At 42.4% G+C, this 21467-nt stretch overlaps 1 protein-coding gene across 1 annotated transcript; it reads right to left on the bottom strand.

The window, feature by feature from the left end:
- Window positions 1-17115: 17115 nt before the first annotated feature.
- LOC123628229 (doublesex- and mab-3-related transcription factor C1-like) lies at window positions 17116-20681 on the bottom strand. The gene is made up of 7 exons (XM_045537858.1): window positions 20461-20681; window positions 20222-20379; window positions 19874-19932; window positions 19426-19562; window positions 18537-18597; window positions 18212-18359; window positions 17116-17228 (listed from the first exon to the last, which is right to left on the bottom strand). Exons 1-7 carry the CDS (start codon window positions 20679-20681, stop codon window positions 17116-17118), a joined length of 897 nt encoding a protein of 298 aa, XP_045393814.1.
- Window positions 20682-21467: the final 786 nt, after the last annotated feature.

Here is a 21467-nt window from a genome sequence, read left to right as displayed (position 1 = left end):
AGAAGCCAAAAGAAGGCTGGCATGGTGGTTTTGATTTCAGATAACTTAGTTTTTAAATCAACAAAAGTAGTGAAAGACAAAGATGGTCACTGTACGCTGGTGAAGGGTACAGTTCAACAAGAAGACATAACTATACTTAATATGTATGCACCCAACTTAGGTGCACCCAGATTCATAAAGCAAATGCTACTTGATCTAAACCAAATGATAAACAGCAACACCATAATAGCCAGAGTCTTCAACACCCCACTGACAACTTAGGACAGATCCTCCAAACAGAAAATAAACAAAGAAATAATGGACTTAAACAGAACTCTAGAACAAATGGGCATGATTGAAATTTATAGGACATTCTATCCAAAATCTATTCAACATACGTTCTTCTCATCAGCTCAAGGGATATTCTCTAAGATTGACCATATCCTAGGACACAAAGCAAAAATTTTAAAAAATTAGAAATTATACCATGCATCTTCTCAGATCAGACTGGAATAAAAGTAGAAGTCAACCCTAAGAAAAATTCTCATTCCTACTCAAAGTCGTGGAAGCTAACCAACCTTCTCTTGAATGATTATTTTATAAATGAGGAAATCAAGACTGAAATCAAAAGATTCTTTGAACTAAATGACAAAGGAGACACAAGTTATCAAAATCTGTGGGACACAGCTAAAGCAGTCCTGAGAGGAAACTTTAATTCCATAAATACCTATATCCAAAAGACAGAAAATTTACAAACAGACAGCCTAATGAATCGACTCAAATAGCTGGAGAAAGAAGAACAGAATGAACAAAAACAAAGCAGGAGTAAAATGAACAAGACCAAATCAGAACTAAATGAAATGGACAACAGGAAAACTATATCAGAGATGTATAAAATAAAAAGTTGGTTCTTTGAAAAGAAAAACAAAATTGACACACCTTTGGATAGAATAACTCAGAGAAGAAAAGAAAAGTCTCTAATAACCTACATCAGGAACATGAAAGGAGAAATTACAACTGATGCCACGGAAATACAAGATATCATCTATGAATTCTACAAAAACCTTTATGCACACAAACTGAAAAATGTGGAGGAAATGGAAAATTTGTAGAAACTCACAGCCTCCCTTGGTGCAACCAGGAAGAAACAGAATTCCTGAGCAGACCAATCTCAAGAACTTAAATCGAACCAGCAATAAAAATCCTCCCAAAAATAAAAGCCCCAGACCAGATGGTTACACACCTGAATTTTACCACACCTACAAAGAACAACTGGTGCCTATCCTATGAAAGTTATTCCACAATATTGAGAAGGACAGAATCCTTCCAAACACATTTTATGAAGCCAACATAACCCTGATAGCAAAACCAGGAAAGGACGCAGCAAAAAGGGAAAACTATAGACCGATACACCTTATGAATATAGATGGAAAATTTCTCAATAAATTCCTAGCAAATGGAATCCAGGTGCTTATCAAGAAAATAAAATAATCCATCATGATCAAGTGGGCTTCATCCCAGAAATGCAGGGATGTTTCTTTTTATTTTTTATTTTATTTGAGCTCATCATGGGGGTACATAAGTGCAGGTTATATACATTGTCCATGTCCCGCCCATCCACCTGAGTCAGAGCCTAAAGCATGTCCATTCTCCAGGCAGTGTGCCTGGCACTCACCATGTAGTCATACCTCCATCCCCTCCCCCCCACCTCCCCGAGCCAGCACCTTCAAGCATGACCATTCCCCAGAGGGTGTGCAATGCACTCATCATGTAGGCATACACTCATCCCCTCGCTCCACCCCCCATCTCAGTTTGATATCCAATTGGTATCCTTCCCCGATGTGCATTTAGGTGATGATCAGGGAAACAAGTTTTCTGGTGAGTACATGTGATGCGTGGTTTTCCATTCTTTGGATACTTCACTTAATATAATGGGTTCCAACTCTCTCCAGGAGAACCAAAGAGATGTCGTATCATCGTTATTTCTTATAGCTGAGTAGTACTCCATGGTATACATATACCACAGTTTACTAATCCATTCGTGGATTGATTTGCATTTGGGTTGTTTCCACATCTTTGTGATTGTGAATTGTGCTAGGATGTTTAAACATATGCAAATCTATAAATGTAATTCACCACATAAATAGAAGCAAAAACAAAGACCATATGATTCTCTCAATAGACGCAGAAAAAGCATTTGACAAAATTCAACACCCTTTTATGATAAGAACGCTTAACAAAATAGGCATAGATTGAGGCCTATGTAAAAATGATACAAGCCATATATGACAAACCCACAGCCAACATCATAGTGAACGGGGAAAAATTGAAAGCATTCCCATTTAGAACTGGAACCAGACAACGTTGCCCACTGTCCCCACTGCTAGTCAACATATAGTCCCAGAAGTCCTTGCGAGAGCAATCAGGCAAGAGAGCAGAATCAACGGTGTCCAAATGGGGACAGAATAGGTCAAACTCTCACTCTTTGCTGATGATATGATATTATATCTAGAAAACTCCAAGGATTCAACCAAGAGACTCTTGGAATTGATCAATGAATTCAGTAAAGTCTCAGGGTACAAAATGAATACACACAAATCAGAGACATTCATATATGCCAATAACAGTGAAACGAAGAGCCAAATTAAGGACTCAATACCCTTCACAACAGCAACAAAGAAAATAAAATACCTAGGAATATATTTACCTAAGGAGGTAAAGGCCTTCTACAGGGAGAACTATGAAACACTGAGGAAGGAAATCGCAGAGCACGTAAACGGGTGAAAAACCACACCATGCTCATGGATTGGAAGAATCAACATTGTTAAAATGTCTATGCTACCCAAAATGATCTGCAGATTCAATGCAATCCCTATTAAATACCAACATCATTTTTCACAGATAGAGAAAAAATAATTTTATGCTTTGTGTGGAACCAGAGAAGACCCTGTTTAGCCAAAGCAATTTTAGGCAATAAGAACGAAATGGGAGGTATTACTTTACCAGACTTCAAATTATACTACAAGGCTGTGGTTCTTAAATCAGCTTGGTATTGGCACAAGAACAGGTACACAAACCAGTAGAACAGAACAGAAAATCCAGATATAAAACCACCCTCATATAGCCATCTAATCTTTGACAAAGCAGACAAAAATATACTCTAGGGACAAGAATCCTTATTCAATAAATGGTGCTGGGAAAATTGGATAGCCACATGTAGAAGACTGAAACAGGACCCACAGCTTTCACCTCTCACAAAAATCAAATCACGGTGGATAACAGACTTAAACCTTAGGTGGGAAACGATTAGAATTCTAGAAGAGAATGCAGGAAAGACTCTTAAAGACATTGGCCTAGGCAAAGAATTTATGAAGAAGACCCCTAAGGCAATCACAGCAACAACAAAAATAAATGAATGGGACATGATTAAATTAAAAAGCTTCTGCACAGCCAAAGAAAAAGTTATGAGAATAAACAGACAACCTACAGAATGGGAAAAAATTTTTGCATACTACACATCAGATAAAGGACTGATAACAAGAATCTATTTAGAACTCAGGAAAATCAGTAAGAAAAAATCAAACAACCCTATCAAAAAGTGGGCAAACGACATGAATAGAAATTTTTCAAAAGAAGACATAAGAATGGCTAACAAACATATGAAAAATGCTCAACATCCCTAATCATCAGGCAAATGCAAATCAAAACCACAATGTGATATCACTTAACTCCAGTGAGAATGGCCTTTATCAAAAAGTCCCAGAACAACACATGTTGGCGGGGATGCAGAGAGACAGGAATACTCATACACTGCTGGTGGGACTGCAAACTAGTGCAACCCCTTTGGAAAGCATTATGCAGATACCTTAAACAGATTCAAGTAGACCTACCATTCTATCCAGCAATCCCATTATTGGGCATCTACCCAGAGGAACAAAAGTCATTCCATGACAAAGACACCTGTACCCGAATGTTTATAGCAGCACAGTTCACAATTGCAAAGATGTGGAAACAACCCCAATGCCCATCAATTCATGAGTGGATTAGTAAATTGTGGTATATGTATACCATGGAGTATTACTCAGCTATAAGAAATAACGGTGATATGGAGTTCCTTTTATTCTCCTTGATAGAGTTGGAACCCATTCCATTAAGTAAATTATCCAAAGAATGTAAAAACTAGCGCCACATGTACTCACCAGCAAATTGGTTCCCCTGATCATCACCTAAGTGCACATTTGGGGATAACACCAATTGGGTGTCAGACTGAGGTGGGGGGTGGGGAGAGGGGATGGGTGTATGTCTACATGATGAGTGTGTTGCGCACCATCTGGGGAATGGTCACACTTGAATGTTCTGACTCAGGGGGATGGGGGGAAGGGGAAGGGTATGAGGGTATAACTACATGATGAGTGGAATGTGCACTGTCTGGGTAATGGACACGCTTGAAGTTCTGACTCAGGGGGATGGGCAGGACATGGGCAGCATATGTGGCCTGAACTTTTGTACCCCCATGATGATAAGCTGAAATAAAAAAAAAAGAAAAAGATGTGCAACCTTGAACATATCAAGGGAATTGCACGTTAAAATATATACTAATATATCATTTATCACCTATCAGATGGGAAAATTTAAAAATCTGGTAAGAGTACTGGTGAGACTCTGTGAAAACTTCATCTCTCAGATATTGATAGGGAGAAAGGTAAATGGTACATGCGTTTTGAAGAGGAATTTGAGAGTAAAGAGCAAGATAACTTGTGTTTTTACCTTTTAAGCACTATTACCATGCACTAGGAATCAATCCCAAAGATATAGTGATAAAAATTACCAAAGACTATGTCACACACCTATTCATTGCAGCCATATTTGTAACAACAGCAAGAATGGAAACAACCAAAGTATCCATTAATAGAGGAATGGTTGACTAAAGCATGGTGGGTCCACTCCATTACTCTCTAGCTGTGGAGAGGAATGAGGGATGTCTCTACAGGGCACTAGGGAGTGATCTCAAGGACTTTTTGTTTCATTTTTAGCAACTTATTTTATTCATGTGTTTTTAACCATTCCACTACATCCACTACATTATGGTTACCACATCCATCCACTGAAATAACACAGTTGTCAACATGGGGAGCAAGTAGTGCTTTTGGAAACATTTTTTATACACGTGGCTTTATGAGATGCATTATAGTGTGGTCAGTACATCCATTCCCTGAAATAGCACTGTTCTCAACTTGGTGAGAAAATAGCCTCGAGGATATATTTTTAGGTTAAAAAAGGCAAGGTGGAGAAGTTTATGTAGATTATGCAGCATTTATCTAAGCAGGAGGAAACAGTACAATGAACGTCCATCTCTCTAATGAGAGATACAGGTCCAATGGCTAAGTAACACCAGTTGCCCCCATTCCTTTAGCCTTTAAGAAATCTGTTGAATACAGCACTGTATAGGATTTGCTAATTCTGATGTCCCTATCACTCACCTTTACCCAACTTTGGCCCCCTCTAAGAATGCACGTTCCCACATAAATTGTTTTGACTACCCTTTCTGCTCGATACTTGTCCCAGATTTTTCCATATTTTATTAAAAAATAACACTTTCCCACACACTTTAGGCTCTTCTTGGGCAGAAACCAGCAGTAGCAGTCCATCATGGCCCTGCAGCCTTAGCAGGATCTACCTTGGAAGAGGAGTCTTTCTCGGCAAGGGTTGAAAGCAGTGAGGTGCTGGAGCTGGCACTTACTGGAGCATGAGACCTGACTGTTAGATTTTCGGGACTTTTGTGAGCCAGTTGTTAAGTACAGCCATTATTGAAAACTAAATTACACAAACTAATGATCACATTCATTATATTGAAAACAGACACAACTCCCACATGCTCAAAAATCATCAATCCCTAATTAATTTTCCAAGTTTTGCTATTATGTATGTTCTTGTGGTTATTGACATTTATTGTACCTGAATGGTGAAAACACACCTCTTCCCAACTCTGCCTTCATTGATGTCAAGTTGGTATCTGGAAATCAGCAAATGTAACAACTTGGGGCATTTTCTCCAAACTCCCTCCCCAACCCCCACCCCAAGGTCCAGTTGTTAAACCTTTAGCTGCACACTACTGGTTGAAATTGATCCACTCTACAGATGCTCTGATGTGGTGGATATGCTCAGATCTAACCAATGTTGTTATATAACATACAAGAGTCAAGACCTAACTCACAGTACTCTGCACAGTTGCGGGGAGTTAGCTACACTCCCCGCAAAAGGGGTTTTGTCTTTCTTTGGATCAGGGCTCTAAGTTGACCACGCCAGTTTGCAGGGAGTTAGCTACGCTCCCAGCAAAGAGGTTTTTTCTTCTGATCGGGTATCTCAGGCAGGGGTCATCGCAAAGGATGAAAAAATAGTAGGAAACAGAAATAATAATAATAATACACAGAGCCAAAGATATAGTTTATAAAGTAAAGGTTTATGAAAAATAGACAAAAGCAGGGTATCCGGATGGGGATATTTCCTCCCGCTAGAAATATCTCCAAAACTTAATATCCACACAGGTATTATATAGGGTAGATACAAGCTCCCGTTGCCAAGGGCAACGGAATTCACATACTAACAGGCAGTTTGCTTTAGGGTCAAAGTCTTCTAAAAGGCTACTACAGATCCTTTAACTAACTCTAACTAGGGGAACAATGAGTTGTAAAATCTTCTTGGGGCAAACTTCTAAGTTTTCTGATAAGGCTATTACTTCAAAAAACAGAGACATCTTGGCTCTGGTGATTGTGTTCTTGGAGACAGAGATGATTTCAGAAGTCAACATGAGCTGTGCTTTGTGTTAATTACTTTAACCGCATGGCTCCTTCTGGGCCCGGCTTGGGCATTAGCATATCTCTCTGATCAGCTGTCATCTCCGGGGGTCCTTGCCAGCTCTGGCAACCCATGGCTCTAGGAAGAGGCCTGCCTTGTCTTTCAAAACAGGTGAGAACCATAGGCCCAGTTTACAGCTGTCTCTTTGAAGTGCAGCTTTTACTGACCAAGGAGACGCCCTCCTGAGACAAGGCAGCTTTCCAACTAACACATTTCTTTTTTCTTTAAGGCAAAGCCTTATGTGACTTCTGAAATCAAATCTTGTCTCCAGAAATACAGGGGGCATTTCTATATCTCAGTATTCTTAGGCTCAACATCTCCCCCTTTTTTATTTTTTGAAGAAAGTTGATGGAGTTGGACAGCCATCACAGCGAGGCGTTGGTCTCCGGATTCTTGTCTTCTTCGGAGTTTTCTCCAGACTATACATAAACACAAGCAAAGGATTAAAATAATGCCAAAAGTTACAATAGTGGAACTCCCATAGATCTTAAGATGACAAAGTGGATCAGCTGACTCTAAACCAGAAGAGATGTCATTAATAATGTCAGCTTCAGAGAGCAATTTCAGTTTGTGACTGAAGGTACTTAATATTTCTTGTTGTAAGTTTTCAATGTCTTCAGTCAGATTTTCTTGGTTAAGTAGATGTTTTCTGATGTTTTCCCAAGGAAACCGAGTTTGATTATATATATGAGGTGTAACACAAAATTGAGTGATATTGCAATCACAACGGAGTCTAAGTTGCTTTTGTAGTCTTATAACCTGGTCTCCCAACAAGGTGACTGCTTGTTGTAAGTCAGCCACTTGAGTAGCTAATTTAGTGTCAATTTGATCTTGGGTAGACCATAATTGATTTGAATCATGGTGCCAGTTTTGAACAAATTCAGTGGTCTGAACAGTCTGATGCAGAGCCACACCTGCGGTGGCCGCAGAAGCAGTGACAGCAATGATCCCCAAAATAGCTGCTATTAAGAGACCAATAAATCTTTTTGTACGTTTAAGAATGTGGTTAAGTAGTTTGTCCAAAGGGAACATTGCTGGTGTTTCTTGCCAGACTCTATTCATTTTAACAGGTAACCACAGTCCTGTTCTGGCTTTGAGAATATAAAGTGTTTCCTTATAAGGATTGAACTTTATAGAATTGTTAATACAGGTATAATAAGAACAGTTGTTACAGATCACTAGGAAAGAAGGTTCATCATAAACAGCATGTCCAATCATAAATAAGTAAGGCAGTCTAACACAAGCTTGAATATAATGAGTAGTATTTAAACTAAAAGTCCATTCTCGGCTATTATTTGTATCTAAAGTGTGTGTGCTAATTCAGGCCTGCAAAGGGTGCAAAGCAGCTGATATTTTCCACAACTGGTCATGAATAGGGCCACCTAAAATATGAGGAGCTGGAGAGCTCATACCATCATTGAGCCATGTAATATGACTTTTAAGGTCAGTGTCTTTTACAGACATCGAGGTGGCAGTTGTATTCCAATGAAGCTTTTTAAAATTGTGAGGGGAGGCAGGATGTCCATAGGGACTCTAGTCTATTACAACATCATAAGATGGGGACCCAGCAAGAATGCGCCCCATGTGAGCTCTACAATTTTCCCATTGTACCCAGGTTTTAGGGTCAGAAAGTATTACTTCTTACAAATAGGTGCATCTGTGGGTGCAATTTTAGAATGCCCAAAAGGAGAAAAAGAAGAGACAGTTAGAAGGAATAACTGGGTTTTAGTTTTATTGCCAGTTGAATTGCTGGTGACTAACCAGGTTTGGATGGCAGGTTTTAAGCAATGAATACCTTTACCGATACATATAGGAGGGCCTTCTGTCCCAACTTTATATTTATTAATTCTGGTGCCCTCTTCACTGGGTTTCATTGGACCACGATAATCATAAGGTCCTGGTAGCCAATTAGAATCATTAACAAATACTAAGAAAGGCATGTCAGCCCAATTAACAATCTTATTTAAAGGTGGATTAGGAATATATGCCCAATAGTGATAGGTTTGGTTGCCAGACACTCTTACCGCCATGCTCACCACGCAGATCATGGCAAGAAAAAGATTTACAGACGTTTTAGGTACAGATGTCTGGTTCAATATCCTGTCTGCTTCTTCGTATGTTCTCTTCAGCTGTCCCCACGTCATGATCGGTGCCTGACGTGTCTTCCGGGCTCGGAATTTCTTGGACTTTAGTTTCATCCTCTGAAAATTCTCGGCCAGGGTCTCGGTCACATTTGGTGACATCTTCCGTTTTTTTCCTTTCGGGTTTCCACTCTAGGTTTGATTCTTCTGCTTGGAATCCAGACCGTTTGTCCACCATCTGTCAAAACACAAGCAAAAACTCTCCCCCACACCTTTGCCCATCCTTCTTTCCATATATTTTCTACATCATCTTTCCACCAGATAGGCTGGTGAGGGAAAGAGTCTGATTGTCGACTCCCATTCCAATGCTTTTCTATTGCTGTTAATTTATCTTCCTTACGAATATTCAAAAAATTTAAGGTAAATAAGGCTTGATTTATTCTATCTTTGGGAGACTGTCTACCTCCCCCTTTTTGTTTTAATAACATGTTCTTTAAAGTTTGATGTGTACGTTCTATAATACCTTGTCCTTGAGGATTATAAGGAATGCCAGTAATGTGCCTGATGTCCCATTTAATACAAAAAGCTGCAAAAGAATGACTAGTGTAAGCAGGGCCATTGTCAGTTTTAATGGTGGCTGGGACTCCCATGTAGACAAAACAGGAATGTAAATGTGAGAGTACATGTTTAACAGTTTCTCTAGAGGATGGAGTAGCCATAATAAGACCGGAATAAGTATCTACAGTAACATGTACAACACCTAACTTGCCAAATTCAGGAATATGTGTAACATCCATTTGCCATAATTCATTTGGTGAGAGACCTCGAGGATTAACTCCTGCAGAAAATTTAGGCTGATTGATTAATTGACAAGTGGGACAATGAGAAATGATATGTTTGGCTTGATTATTGGTTATGTGAAATTTTTTAATTAAACCTTTAGTATTAATATGAGTCAGTTGATGAAATTTAGTTGCTTCTTGAACAGAACCAACAAGCAATTGATCTATTTTTTCATTGCCAGCCACTAATGGGCCTGGAAGGTTAGTATGAGATCTGATATGGGTAATAAAAAGTGGAAACTGGCGATTCCGTATAATCGATTGAAGTTGCTGAAATAGTTTGGAAATTTCATCAGTTTCTGTAACAGTAACTGTTTCTAAGGCTAGAACTGTTTATACAACATATTGCGAATCAGAAACAATATTTAAGGGTGAAGTAATATCTAGTAAAAGCTGAGTAACAGCCTGCAATTCTACTTTTTGTGCTGAAGTGTAAGGGGTGGTCCATACCTTAGTTAAAGGACCAGAATAACCTGCCTGACCATTGCTACTGCCATCAGTAAAAAAAGTAGGAGCATGAGGTATAGGCATGGACTTTACTATCTTAGGTAATATCCATTGAGTCAATTTTAAAAATTGGAACAACTTATTTTTTGGATAGTGATTATCAATAATTCCTATAAAATCAGATATACCTGATTGCCAATCTAGGTTTTGCTGATAAGCCATTTGAATTTGAGAATTAATAAGAGGAACAATGATTTTTTCAGGATCTAGGCCAATAGATGTTTTAGTCTTTGACAACCTTTAAATATAATTTGACCGATTTTGTCCAAATATGTCGAAAGACGTTTTTGTTGTTTATGTGGGAGAAAAATCCATTCAATTATACCCTCTTCTTGAATTAAGGTAGCAGAGGGAGAATGTTCTGATGGATAAACAACTAAATCTACTCCCTTTTTAAGATTTACTCTAGAAAGTTGAGCTTTGTGAATATGAGATTGAACCCATGCCAATTCCTCCTGAGCTGCCTGAGTTAGTTGGCGAGGACTGTTAAGATCAGAGTTAGGCCGGGCGCCGTGGCTCACGCCTGTAATCCTAGCTCTGGGAGGCCGAGGCGGGTGGATCGCTCGAGGTCAGGAGTTCGAGACCACCCTGAGCAAGGGTGAGACCCCGTCTCTACTAAAAATAGAAAGAAATTATCTGGCCAACTAAAAATATATATACAAAAAAAAAATTAGCCGGGCATGGTGGCTCATGCCTGTAGTCCCAGCTACTCGGGAGGCTGAGGCAGTAGGATCGCTTAAGCCCAGGAGTCTGAGGTTGCTGTGAGCTAGGCTGATGCCACGGCACTCACTCTAGCCCGGGCAACAGAGTGAGACTCTGTCTCAAAAAAAAAAAAAAAAAAGATCAGAGTCACCCTTACAATAGCAAACAAATTACTTAAAGCATAAGTAGGAATCCCTAACATAGGTCTAAGCCAATTTATGTCTCCTAACAACTTTTGAAAATCATTTAAAGTTTGCAATTTGTCAATACGTAACTGAGCCTTTTGAGGAATTATTTTGTTTCTATCAATGAGAGATCCCAGATAAGTAAAGGGGTAGTCATGTTGGACTTTATCTTCAGCAATTATTAAACCGAATTGAGGCAAAATTTGTCTGGCCTGTTGGTACAGTTGTTCTAATTTTTGTTTTGATGAACATGCAAATAAAATATCATCCATATAATGAATAATATAACTATGAGGAAAACAGTTTTTTAATATATCTAAAGGCTGATTGATAAAATGTTGGCACAGGGTTGGGCTGTTAAGCATGCCCTGAGGCAAGACTTTCCATTGGTATCGCTTAGTCGGCTGTTGGTTGTTTAATGCAGGTATGGTAAAGGCAAATTTCTCTCTATCAGATATTTGTAAAGGAATTGTAAAAAAGCAGTCTTTTAGATCTACTGTTATAATATGCCAATCTTTAGGGATCATAGCCGGAGAGGGAAGTCCTGGCTGTAAGGTTCCCATTGGCTGTATAATTGCATTGATTTTTCTTAGATCAGTTAACATTCGCCATTTGCCAGATTTCTTTTTAATAACAAATACAGGAGAATTCCACGGACTGGTGGATTCCTCTATATGTCCTGCTTGTAATTGTTCTTCTACTAATATTTGAAGAGCACCCAATATTTCTTGGTTTAGCGGCCACTGCTCTGTCCATATAGACTTTTGTGATATCCAATTGAAAGCCAGAGCATAATGGTGCTTTTCAGTAGCAGTGGCCGCTATCCAAAATTTGGATAGCCTAAACCATGCTGAGAAGTATGTGCCTTTGGTGCCTCGAAAGTCTTAGCCCCTTGGCTCCTTCTACCCAAACCAAAACAAGGGTTATAATTCATATTTAGCATAATTTGTTTAGCAGGAGCAGATATATTAGGTATATTGAGGTATGCTCCCCATTGTTGTAACAAATCTCTTCCCCACAAATTAATAGCGATGTTAGCCACATAAGGTTTTAAAGTGGCTGTCTGTTCATCAGGGCCTGAACAATTTAAAATTTGTTGACTTTGAAATATATCAGTCATTGTTCCTATTCCGGTAAGAACAGTAGGAACTTGTTGTAAAGGCCAAGCCTTTGGCCAAAAACTTTTAGAAATAATTGTAACATCAGCTCCAGTATCTACAAGTCCAACAAAAGGTTTGCCATCTAACTTAATTTTTAATTGAGGTCTCTGGTCATTAATAAAAGTTTGCCAATATACTTTAGTTCCAGTACTCTCAAAATCTCCTTGCCTTAGAACATCAGATTTTCTAATCTGTATATAAGGTAATAATAGAAGTTGTGCAATGTGGTCTCCAGCCTGAATAAGATAATCAAAATTGGAACTCATCATAACTGAAATTTCTCCTGAGTAATCTGAATCAACTATACCCAAATGCACTGAAATTCCTTTTAATGTAAGAGAGTTCTGGTTATGGATAAAAGCTCTGGAAAGTTGTTTACAAATTCTTTTTTAAATGTCCTTTATGGCCATAATTGAGACATTTTACGACAGTTTTTTGCTTTCTGGGAATGCTTTTCTCACCGCTAGCCTCAGCTAACATTTGTATTTTAAAAGCCTCTGACTTAAATTTTGGCAAAATTTTTTTTTAAAAAATTTTTTGAGCGGCGGATGTAAAGGCCGCTAACACTTTGAATTAACATTATTAAAAGCCAATATATGTAACATCAAATTTTTTAAGTCAGGCAGACTAACCGTTTTTTGCACAACATCTTGCAATCTAGCAATAAAATCTACATAAGTTTCATTAACATTTTATACAAGAAAACACAGACTGTTTAGAAGTTATCTTTTTTTATGCTCTAATACAGCACTGTTGAATTTGAGTAATAACCTGATCATCTTTTCTAAGATTTCAGTTTGTTCTTTAAAAGTTTTTCTAATAGCCTCTCTCAAGGGTGGATCATGCTTCTGGGAATCATTTGCATTAGAAAGTAGTGGTTCCCAAGCTTAAAGCGGCTGACTTGAGCCGTGCAGAGAGCTCTTGTTTAAAGTGAAAGTTCACCTTTAGAATTTTTTTTTTCTTTTTTATATTTTCTATAGACCCAAGAGGAGGGTCGGTAGCTATTTCTACTGGCTCTGTCTTATCCTGGCCCAATGCAGACGGAAGGTCCCAATTGACCTCCGCTTTTCTGCTATAAGCAGGCTCCAGATCTTTTATTAAGCTTATTTTAGGACGGATATCCTCCGTCTCGCAAAAAGAGAATTCTGAGTTAGAATGAAATGGCTGTAGAGCTTGAGAAATTAAAGAGCAGAGTTTTTAAATACATACAGGAATCTTTTTTCCTTTACGGTGTGCTTTTTGTAAAGTTTTCAGCGCCAGTTGCTTTTACTGCAGCTTGAACTCACCCGGAGGTGGGCACCAATCACAGTGCTTGGAAATTAAATGTAACAATTCCTCAAGATTTTACTTTTTGGCAACTAATTTACCACTCTTTAATAAGCTCTCAACAATTCCATATACTCAGAAAAGATAGTCTTCCTCATTATTTTAATCCGGACAGAATAATAATTTACTTTGCCCTGGAGATGTTCACTTACCTCTCTTCAGGTAAGACACGCGCGCGACTTTCAGTCCACTCCAGGTCCCTTGCGATGCAATTCGGGAATTCCTTCGCTCCAGCAAAGCCTTTTGCCTTTAAGACCCTATCGGAATATCCTGCCGACTATGCCAGTTTGCGGGGAGTTAGCTGCACTCCCCGCAAAAGGGGTTTTGTCTTTCTTTGGATCAGGGCTCTAAGTTGACCACGCCAGTTTGCAGGGAGTTAGCTATGCTCCCAGCAAAGAGGTTTTTTCTTCCAATCGGGTATCTCAGGCAGGGGTCATCGCAAAGGATGAAAAAATAGTAGGAAACAGAAATAATAATAATAATACACAGGCCAAAGATATAGTTTATAAAATAAAGGTTTATGAAAATAGATAGAAGCAGGGTATCCGGATGGGGATATTTCCTCCCGCTAGAAATATCTCCAAAACTTAATATCCACACAGGTATTATATAGGGTAGATACAAGCTTTTTCACATACTAACAGGCAGTTTGCTTTAGGGTCAAAGTCTTCTAAAAGGCTACTACAGATCCTTTAACTAACTCTAACTAGGGGAACAATGAGTTGTAAAATCTTCTTGGGGCAAACTTCTAAGTTTTCTGATAAGGCTATTACTTCAAAAAACAGAGACATCTTGGCTCTGGTGATTGTGTTCTTGGAGACAGAGATGATTTCAGAAGTCAACATGAGCTGTGCTTTGTGTTAATTACTTTAACCGCATGGCTCCTTCTGGGCCCGGCTTGGGCATTAGCATATCTCTCTGATCAGCTCTCATCTCTGGGGGTCCTTGCCAGCTCTGGCAACCCATGGCTCTAGGAAGAGGCCTGCCTTGTCTTTCAAAACAGGTGAGAACCATAGGCCCAGTTTACAGCTGTCTCTTTGAAGTGCAGCTTTTACTGACCAAGGAGACACCCTCCTGAGACAAGGCAGCTTTCAAACTAACACATATATTTTTTCTTTAAGGCAAAGCCTTATGTGACTTCTGAAATCAAATCTTGTCTCCAGAAATACAGGGGGCACTTCTATAAATCAGTATTCTTAGGCTCAACACACAGTGATGTTTTAAATCTGCGAACTGAGGTAGTACATGACAAAGGGAAGTACACAAAAAGGTTTGATATTTAACATTTACAAGGATGTCCCAATATGCCCAAAATACATCATTATGAGACTTTTGAAAAAGTTACAGAACAATGCGTTTGTGTGTGTGTGTGTGTGTGTGTGTGTGTGTGTGTGTGTGTTTGTGTTCCGTGTGTCTGGCACCAGTATCAGGTCTGAAAAGCCCTGCATGGAAATGGCAGTGGGCATCAGAAAAATGAAAGGGCCCAGGGAAAGGGGTCTCACTCCTTCCCCCAACATCCATCATTTTATTTCTTTTTACCTCCCTCTCTCATGCTACATCCTTTAACCAAAATATATTTCCTCTTTCCCCCAACTCAGCTGTGGGACTGTGGTGTGCCTAGGACACGATTGCATAGCAAGGTATTAGTCCTTTTCCAGGTACCACTGCTTCCTTCCTCCAGGAATATGTGGATTTGTTCATCCGTTTCTGGGAGAAGAGGAATCATTTATTCAAGTACCAAACTAGGGAAGGAAGGAAGGCATGAGATGGACTTCAGTCTTGCTCTCTGTCATCAGATTGAGAATATAAGAATCCTGACTTCTCAAGGCCTCAAAAAAGAAATGACAATTTGTAACTGGATGTCATCACAATCAATCACCTTGGGTAGAATAGAGGGAGGGAAGGAAGGAAGGAGATGACAGCATGGATAGGAGTCCATATCCAGACATGTACAACTGAGGTCTCTCTGCCTGCTGAGGGTCTCCAGTTCTTCATTTGTCTAGAACATCATCAACAGAGGACTGAGAAACCAGTGTAGGTAAGAAAGATCTGATTGATCACTACCTTGAGTAAAAAAAACCCCTTTTGACTGCTGTCTGGTGCTTCGAGTTTTAAACCTTTTATTCAGTGTTTCATAAAAAATTTAATTATCAGCTAATTCAGGGCCTGGTAAAGACAAGGGAATTTTCCCTGATCTTTGGCTAAAAATTTCCCCCAAAACACTTCTGCAAGTTACTTTCACTCTTTGAGTGCATTTCCTCATAGGTAAAATGGTAATGATAATGCTTAGCTTGCAGAGTTGCTGCGAGGCTGTATGTGCTTAGCACGGTGAACACAGAATGAATAAATGGTAGTGAGTCTTCCTCATATTTCATGGGTCCTTCCAAAGTAAGATCTGAATCCAATTCATTTCCCCTCTTTTTGATTCTTCTTGTCCTGACTGGCCTCAGTTTCCCCCGCTGTAAAGTTCACATTGGACTACAATAAAACTGGCATTCCATTCACCAAAATTATCCTTCATTGATGTTTGCTTTGGCCCACATATGGGGCTTCAAAAAGGAACCTGAGCCCAGGTTTCTAAGTTGAGTAATTTTACACAGAGATCTGGAATCCCATCTTCTCTAAAAGCCAGCTGATTTGGCAACCATGAGTCCACATTCCTGCATGGCAAAAATTGAGCCAAGCACCAGCTGCCGCCTTAGGTAGAGCATGCACTGTCGCTTTGGCCAGACCCCATCAGGCCTGCTCTGCTCATTTACATGATCTGCTTCATCCTGTAGGTGTTGCAACTTGTGGCCCTCTGGATGACTGAAAACAGTCCATGCCAGGCAGAGGATAGGTACTTCATTGCTCAATGAATAAATATCCTACTCTTTTTCCTCTACCATTTTCTTCTCTAGCCATGTTAAGAAGAAATCCCAGTTATTTTGTAGGGTGATTCTCACTTTGAGACATGAATCGAACAAGTCCGTTAGAGTCAGGATAGTCTATAGTCTTACTGTGTTATACTGTGGTAACAAACAACCCATATATCACAGTGTCTTACAACAACAAGGGTTTATTATTTGTTCACACACACAAACCTAGAGACAAAGTGAAAACATTCTTATGTTTCCACATGCATGGATACGTACGTGAGTGCACAGGTATGTCTGCAATCACAAGACAAATAAAAACTCTGGCATATGAATTCCCACAGAACCCCATTTAGAGACTGATCAACTTAGATTGCACAATCCTGCTATGATAGGAGACATAAAAAGGCCCCAGCATCCAAAGGAGTAAGGGATAGAGGTACAAGAATATCCACCCTCAGCCAAGGAATTGCCCCACTTAATAAAAAGGGTCTGAAAGCTTATAAAACACCTGAAGGCTTAAAAAAAGAGATGTTAAGCATTTTGGATGTTAACCATTTTGCACATTCAGAAACAGGATACCAAATAGGCAGTGCTCTATTGAGGCCTCCTCCTCTGGGCTCCTAGCTCAAGAGGGAGATGCACCCCAGATGTCCAATAGGCAGCGAGAGGGAGCTGGCTGGCCTGGGGTGGAGAGAGGGGCTGGGAGGCTGGAGTCCTTTATCTCCAGCAGGAGCTGTAGACAGAAAGGAAGGGGCCAGAGCCAGGTCACATCCATGTCCCCTCCCAGCTCTCCCCTTTTTTGTGTGTCCCACCCAACCAAAGTTTGTCACCTGGACTACTGTACAGACCCTTTCCTCTCCGATTTCCCCATCTTCAGGCTTGCCTCCCCCCCTCCCCGATCCCTCCATCACAACCACCACATCTCTTTCTGTCCAGCCCAGGGTCTCTGAAAATGCTCCTCCCTACCTCTGAAACATTCCCTGGCACCTCACCACCCACAGTTGCTGGTCTAGCCTCCTAAGCCTGGCCTGCCAGACCTCTGTGATTTGTAGCCTCTCCAGCCTTGTCCCCTTCTATCTCAGCAGTTCCTCCAGGGTTGTTTCTTCACTCACGTACCATGCGCCATCCACCATTTGGGTCCAGGAATGCCTAGCCTTCCCTCTTAGCCTCCCCAGGTGTTTATCCCTCCTCACAGCTCCTCCATCATTGAGATTCAGCCAGAAAACACAGCTTGCTTGCCAAGGCATCCAGGCTCCACATTTAGACTGGAGGCTCCCTGCAGCCAGGGACCAGACCTCCTTCCAGACCAGACCCTTACCACCTCTGTATGTCCTCCCCAGACTGCAGCAGACCGCAGGGGTCTGGGTAGAGAGCCCTGGGCTGGGAGTCAGGAGACCTGGTTCCTCCACTGCAGATGCTGCATGCTCTAAGGCAAGTCCCTGCCACTCTCGGGACTTCAGTTTCCTTGTTTCTTGACATCAGGGCACCGGACGTTTGCTGTTCAGCACAAAGCTCAATAAGCTGCAGATTCACTGAACAGCCCTCAACTGCCATTTCAAGAGTCGGACTGAGGAGCTTGGGTGCCTGGCCCCAAGGAAGTTCAACCTACCGACCCTGATTTCCCAGTTAGAACCTGCTTACCATGAGGCACCCTCCCCCCACCACCCTGTTCCCAAGTATCCCCACCCCATGTTCTCCTTCCAAGGAGCAGGCTACCTGGTGGGCCGCAGGGCTGGTGCAGGGAGATGGAGTCCGAAGGGGCCTGGGAAGAGTCTCTCAGAGTCAGCAGAGCCTCAGCAGCCTCCAGCTTCCGCTGCCACTCTAAGGAGGCAGAAACCGCAGCCTGGTCCGAGGCTTTGGGGGCCTGCAAAGGAAAGGGCGTGAGAGAATGGGCACTGGAAACCATACCTCCTGCCAATGCGACAAGTGCCCCTTCAGCCCCAAGTTCCCTCGAGCCCCCCGCCCCCCAAGGCCTTCTGCTCTTCCCATCCGCTAAGCTCCGCCCCTCCCAGGGCTCTGGACCCCGCTACTTTCCCAGTACCTGTGGCTGCAGTAGAAGAGGGTCAAGGGTGGCACAGGGCTGGAGGATCAGAGTTGAGCATCTAGAAACAAGGAGAGGAGAGGCCAGGGGATTAAAATCCTCTGACAGACACATACTACCAGTAGACAGAGAGAGGGGCAGGATTTTGCAATAGCCGGATGTGGAAATCCCAATGCCTGCTGGACCATTAGTCGTTGTAGCTGGGGCAAATCCCTTCTCCTGCTTGGCCTGTTTTCCTTTCCATACCTCTTATTTCTATATCTTTCCCGAGACACTTATTCCTGCCAGCATTTTCCTCCCAGGGCAACGATGAAGATTATGGGAAGCCACAGGTGTCTGTGTTTTAATCTGTAAAGCACCTGGAGAGATGTGACTGTTCAGGGACTGGTTCTCGCCTCCATATTGCCCAATCCCCATGAGTCTTGAAGGACAAGTCTGGCTCATCTCCAGGAAGCTTTTTCTAATGGCCTCTGGACTTTCCCCTGGGCCTCTGTGGCCTTCACCATCATGGCCTCCACTTGTCAGCAGGACCTTCTATCCTGTCCGTCTGCTTCATGTGGAGTAACAACCCTCATTTGTTGGAGGCCTACTATGTGGCAGGCCTGTGTCAGTCCTCTTTTCAGTGCTATAGGTATAGAATATTGTCCCCAGTACACCCATAAGCAAACGGAGGCTCAGACACGTAAAGTCACTTGTCCAAAGCCTCACCAATAGGAAATGGCAAAGCTGGGAGAGCCCTGTCCTTGCCCGTTAGTCTCAGATGCTGCCTTCTCCTTCCCTTTTTCCTTCTCCTTCTCCTCCCCTTTTTCCTCCTCCTATCTCCCATGGCACCAAGCACAAGGTTGGGCACACAAGACACAGCCAGTTCCATGGTCTCCACTCCACTCACGTGCTGAGCAGGGCAAGAGGCCCGTGGGGCTCCCCGGAAAGAGAAACCGTCAGTTGCTGCTCCAAGGTCGCTGGAGTGCAGGGCAGAGACAAATGTTCTGGGGGCTTGTCGAGCAGCAGAGCCCCTGGGGAGCTCTCCTGCAGAGGCAGAGAACATGGGCTGGAGTCAGGTACCAGGCCAGCCATGGAAAGAGGAGGTGTGGGCATGTTCTGGGATGAGGATAGGATCCCAGAACGTCAGAGCTCTGAAGACCTTGAAGACCAGCCAGTCTTACCTTTCATTTCACAACTGGGGAGATTGGGGCCCAGGGGGGAGTGACTTTTCCCAGGGTCACAAGGCAAGTTGGTGGTAGGGTCGCAGATGGAACCCATGTCTTTGGGGCACAGTGAAAGGGGTCTGGGCAGTGGCTGGGTGGGAGCCTCCCCCGCTGGCCACGGACTCTCCTTACCTCCTTGGGGGTTGTGCGGATGTGGGCCTCAGGCTGCAGCACGTTGCTCTCCTTCCCAGCTGTGAAAGACCAGGGACAGCTTTGCTGTCCCTCCCACAGGCCGCACCCCACTTTACCCACCCCTAGTCTCAGTTCTCACCTCACCATGCACCTTTTCGACCCCCCAGATCTCTCCTTCTGACAAACACTTGGTAGATAACATTGGTGACGTTTTATATTTGGGCAAGGTAAGGTCCAGGGAGTAACTTGCCCCAGGCCACACCAAACTTTGGTGACAGGACTGGTGACAGAACTACTCATGCTTCCTCCACCCAAACTCAGGCTCCCTCCCTGGCCAGAGACACTCACTGAGGACTCCTCCTTCCACGGGCAAATTCTTGGCATGGGTGTGACCTTTGGGAGGGGCAGCCATACTCCTTATCAGTCCTCGAGCCAGGTGCCTCTTTAGCCGAGCCCGCTGCCCCCTCTTCAAGGCACTCACAGCAGGCAAGATCCTGCGGTGCTCCCTAAAGTAGGGGATTGCAGGTCTAAGGTTAGTCGCATTTAGAGGAGGCCTGACCCCTCCCCGTCTCAGACACCATACTCACGAGAAGAGGGCACAATTGTGACACTTGCAGGCCTGGAAGAGGCAGAAATGCTTGTGGCCCCTGATTTGGGTAGTGATGCCATGGTTGTGGCAGCGGTCACAGCGACCTATAGCTCTTCTGGGGCCAAGTTCAATCCCCCACGGGGCTCCAGTCTCACGCCCTGTGGTGCATTCGGAGTCAGAGGGGCAGCAGGGCACAGCAGGTATTTCTTTGGGTTCCATGGTTCTAGGGTCAGGAGCGGAGGTCAGAATGGCCACATGATCCCCTACCCTCAACGTACTTCCTCTGCCCTTGGAAAACCCTATCTGAGGTGGCTGGATTCTTCTTCTCTATCCTGCTCACTGCTGGAATGAGATTGCCCCCTCCCTTCTTCTCCCATGGCTTTCTCCAACCTTCACCCTGACCGCCTTGCTCAAGTTGCCTCTTTCCCAGGAAGCCCCACTCATGTATAGCCTCCTCCCAAGAAACTCTCAGCATCATGGGTCCCGGACGTGTTCAATCGATTCATTATTCTCCTTGCTTACCTTCACTCCACCACAGACCCCATTTTCAGTCACACACGTGCACTCCCATGCCCCCTTCAACAATTACTACACCCCCTTCTTATGTGTCATCCTGTACTCTGCCAAACCCAACTATTATTCCTGGTGTCCACTTCAACAAATCTCTTCCAAACCTCCCGCATTCATTCACTCCCCACACATGATTTTATGCCCCCTGTGCTCAATTCGATTATTAGTCTCTTCCGTGCCCTATATTAAGTTTTCCCCTCACATTCCATTCTGATTTTTTTCTTGTGCCCCACCTTAAGTTTAATTATCCTCTTGCTCTCCCTTTAAGCTGATTTCCCTCTTGTACCCCATGAAATCATATTGTCCTCCTGGATCCCTGGCCCTCTTTCAATTATTATTTTCACTCATCCCGTCATTCATTCCCTTGATGCTTCCTTCAGCAGATAGGTATTTGTTGAGCCCCCTGTGGGGTGCCACGCTCTGACCTAGCCAATA

The sequence above is a fragment of the Lemur catta genome, chromosome X, assembly GCF_020740605.2.
Source record: "Lemur catta isolate mLemCat1 chromosome X, mLemCat1.pri, whole genome shotgun sequence".
In the NCBI taxonomy this organism is placed as follows: Eukaryota; Metazoa; Chordata; class Mammalia; order Primates; family Lemuridae; genus Lemur; species Lemur catta.
The sequence above is the reverse complement of the archived record's forward strand: the minus strand, read 5'-3'. Positions and strand labels throughout refer to the sequence as shown.

Bases quoted from the DNA above. Each gene is read 5' to 3' on its own strand.
- LOC123628229 (XM_045537858.1), bottom strand. From the start codon at position 20,681: ATGGAACCCAAAGAAATACCTGCTGTGCCCTGCTGCCCCTCTGACTCC. The intron at 19,563-19,873 runs GTAAGGAGAGTC...CTGCCTCTGCAG, and splicing joins TCCGCACAACCCCCAAGGAG to GAGAGCTCCCCAGGGGCTCT. The intron at 17,229-18,211 runs GTAGCCTGCTCC...TTCTGTCTACAG, and splicing joins CCAGCCCTGCGGCCCACCAG to CTCCTGCTGGAGATAAAGGA.